This window comes from Azolla caroliniana, unplaced genomic scaffold (assembly GCF_043228905.1).
Source record: "Azolla caroliniana isolate FFs.n. ecotype wild unplaced genomic scaffold, voAzoCaro1.0.p SCAF_8, whole genome shotgun sequence".
In the NCBI taxonomy this organism is placed as follows: Eukaryota; Viridiplantae; Streptophyta; class Polypodiopsida; order Salviniales; family Salviniaceae; genus Azolla; species Azolla caroliniana.
In genome coordinates, this window is record NW_028230443.1 from 20,405,372 (window position 1) to 20,408,534 (window position 3,163).

At 45.4% G+C, this 3,163-nt stretch overlaps 1 protein-coding gene across 1 annotated transcript; it reads right to left on the bottom strand.

Moving 5' to 3' along the window:
• Nucleotides 1–1,767: 1,767 nt before the first annotated feature.
• LOC147861292 (endochitinase 4-like) lies at nt 1,768–2,870 on the bottom strand. The gene is made up of 2 exons (XM_087323418.1): nt 2,435–2,870; nt 1,768–2,306 (listed from the first exon to the last, which is right to left on the bottom strand). The coding sequence occupies exons 1-2, from the start codon at nt 2,853–2,855 to the stop codon at nt 1,885–1,887; spliced, it is 843 nt and encodes a 280-aa protein (XP_087179544.1). The 5' UTR covers nt 2,856–2,870; the 3' UTR covers nt 1,768–1,884.
• Between the last annotated feature and the right edge of the window lie 293 nt (nt 2,871–3,163).

Genomic DNA, 3,163 nt, shown 5'->3' on the forward strand with positions numbered 1-3,163 from the left:
CCACATGAAAGATGGTAGTCCTGGAGCCCAAACCGTTGATGCATGCATGAGAGAGGGAGTCACTATTGAGTCAAAGAGCCACCCTTTAGTTCGTGGTTCTTGGAAGTATGCTTGGTGGCATTGTCTCTCGAGGAGTGAGAGGGATGCATGTCTTCTTGTAAGTCTATCCTTCGTTGCTTGTGTCATCGAAAATTTACCTGAGCGGGCACTGAAAGTGACTCCGAGATAAACATATGATCCAACCACCTCAACTGGGCTATGGGAGATAATTAGGTGACACTTGGGCCGACGTGTGGAAGATAAGGACTTTAGTTTTCCCTAGATTCACTACCAATCCTCGTTGTGTGCAGAAGTCATCTAAGGCATTAAGGTGACTTTGTAGGTTGTGTTCGGATTCAGACAACAAAACTATGTCATCTGCATAGAGCAAGATACGCACCTGCATATCCCCAAGGACTACTCCATTGCCTCCCTTACGAGCAATAAAATCTGTGATCTCATCAATGTAGATCCCAAAAAGAGTCGGAGATAAGGGGCAACCTTGTTTTACACCAATAGTGCTAGTGAAACTATCGGATATGCCACCTGGGCATCGAACATAGTCGGACACTTGTTCATATAGTGCGTAGATGGCCCAAACCATGTCATCTGGTATTCTCAAGCTCTTAAGCCTATCAAACAACCGCTCTCTAGGGACCGTGTCAAAGGCTTTGCGGAAGTCCACAAAACAACAATATAGTTTTTTCTTGCGAGCCTTAGTGTGGTCAATTAAGCATCTAAGTGTGAAGATATGATGAATAGTGGCGAAGGCTCGTCGAAAGCCAACCTGTTCAGGTGCACGAAGATTTAAGGTCTCCATATAATCGCTAAGCTCTGCCTCCATTACTGCACCATATAATTTAGCAAGGGTATGACCTATCATAATGGTCCTATAAGTATTTGGGTCCATGAGGTCCCCCCCTTTTATGTATGGGGGCCACTGTATTTTAATAAGTTAATGAAGAGAGAGGGTGGCCTTATATAAACCACCCTCCTACTTTATAAAGGGTTAGTTATTCTCCCTTGTAATGGTTCATTTTGTACTAGTCTTGATATTCTACTTGTTAATATACATCTTCTTGAGTACTTCATTTCGTTTATCTATCTTATGTTTCTCTCCTCCTTGCTCCTCTTTTCACACACACACACATAACACACATCTCTTCCGCTGCAGAGAATCATATTTGATTCTTTACAAAAACAAAAGAAATAAAAACTAATTAAAACTCGTTAAACCAAGGCTTAATGGTTCGGTTCAGTAAGCCGAATTCGGGCCCATAGCTCCTACACTCCATAGTTTTGTTTGTGGGAATAAAATTATCATTTTACTACTCTACACATGATAGGTTGTGCTTGAAAGTTTGTAACTGATGTTGGCTTTTCTGTTTCACAAATTTAGGGTTGTCGGGGACGCTGAGGATAATGATTGGGCCCTGGATGTAAATGGGTGTCTAGATCAACGTTAGACAGGGATGGTGCAGGACTTGTAATGGTGATTGTTTATTTATACTCCTTAATCTAATACCATTTGGAAGTGTAGCAATAGAATATGTAACAGATTTGTATTGATTCCATTGAAATGAAACAAAATGTACAATGACACAACAGGCAATTGCCAACGGTGTTTGTGTCTTTTCGGATGAGACACAATGCCTCTTCGTTTGTCTTTTCGATAAGAGAACATATCTAGTATTATTTGTAATCGTGTATTTGTTTTTATTGTTTTATTATTCTCTGTTTCAACATGACAATATGGACATTCTCATGTGATGGCCAAAAGTAGATCATGCCAAGAGGTATTATTGGGCGGGACTTGTTAGCATACTCATATGACACACATGTTTTTTAACAAGAGAGGTTGGATCCGGGATCCACACCCAAGGTGCTGCAGAACGATTGGTAGAGCTGGATTCGGTGTTGTTGGCCGGCCAGGTTTGAGGGGTTGCTTCCACACTCGAGACCGCCATTGATAGTATGGATCGTGGCACCGAACCCATTGCCGTTAACCATGGCGTTGTGACAAGTTTGCGACGAGCTCGTCATCCAGAACCAGACAGCCGTCTTAAAGGAGATAATGGGATTGGATGAGACGACCCCGGGGTTGTTGATTCCATCGAATCCGATGGCGTCTCCGGCCGCTTTGTAGTTGTAGTTATGGGTCAGTTGGATGGGGCCACGGCCGTAGTACTGTTGTCCGGACGCACAAGGGACACCCGACGATGTGTCGCAATACGTGGCCTTGTTAATCTCCTCCACATATTGTCCACCTGAGACCACAGATATATTTACCAACATATTATGGCTCCATGGATCAAAATATGTACAGACAGAGAGAGAGAGAGAGAGAGAGAGAGAGAGGTAGGGTTATTCGTTACTGTCTGTCTTGGTCACATACTTCCTGTCTCGTGCGCGATGTTGGCGAAGAACGCCGCGAGCTCGCGCTTCTGGACGTCGGAGCTGCCTGTGGTGCCGAAGCCACTGTAGGCAGCAGCCGCTGTGAGGAAGGCGTCGTAAGTGTAGAAGCCGTTGGCGGGAGCCGAGTTCCGCTGGGAGAGGAACTGATTGAAGATGGCGCTGGTGATGATGGAGGAGACGCCGCCGCCACCAGAAGGGGAGGAGGAGGAGCAGGTGCAGGGCCCGCTCTGGCAGCCGGTGCAACAGTAATCGCTCGTGGAGCCGCAGTAGCCGTATTGGCTGCAGCAGAGATTATCGGCGCAAACGGCTCCGCCGGCTTGGCTACCGCACTGCTGGGCGAGGCAGGTGGAAGGAAAGCCGGCAAAGAGGAGCAGCGCCGCCAACAGAACGGCGGCGCCCATGTGTTGTTGCCGTCGCGTCGCCGTGGCCGTAGAACTCATTCAAAAATATAAATAATAAATAATAATAGAGTAATTTGATTTATTTGTATGTCACAAGAACCTCCTCGTCTGTGTGTCTTTATATATACGTAGAACCTCCTATTGTGGGTGTGTATTTATATATACGTAGAGATGCACTTGGGTAGTCACTAGGCACTCTGTCCATTCGACTTGGTCTGACCAATAAATGCAAACCTTGATACAAGCATGTTTGAACATGTTCGGGTAGAAAAGCTGTCATGTCATGTTGTGACACTACTACAAAACTT

Coding starts and splice junctions, on each gene's coding strand:
- LOC147861292 (XM_087323418.1), bottom strand. CDS start 2,855: ATGGGCGCCGCCGTTCTGTTGGCGGCGCTGCTCCTCTTTGCCGGCTTT. Junction 2,307..2,434: donor CATCGCGCACGAGACAGGAA/GTATGTGACCAA, acceptor CTGTGGTCTCAG/GTGGACAATATGTGGAGGAG.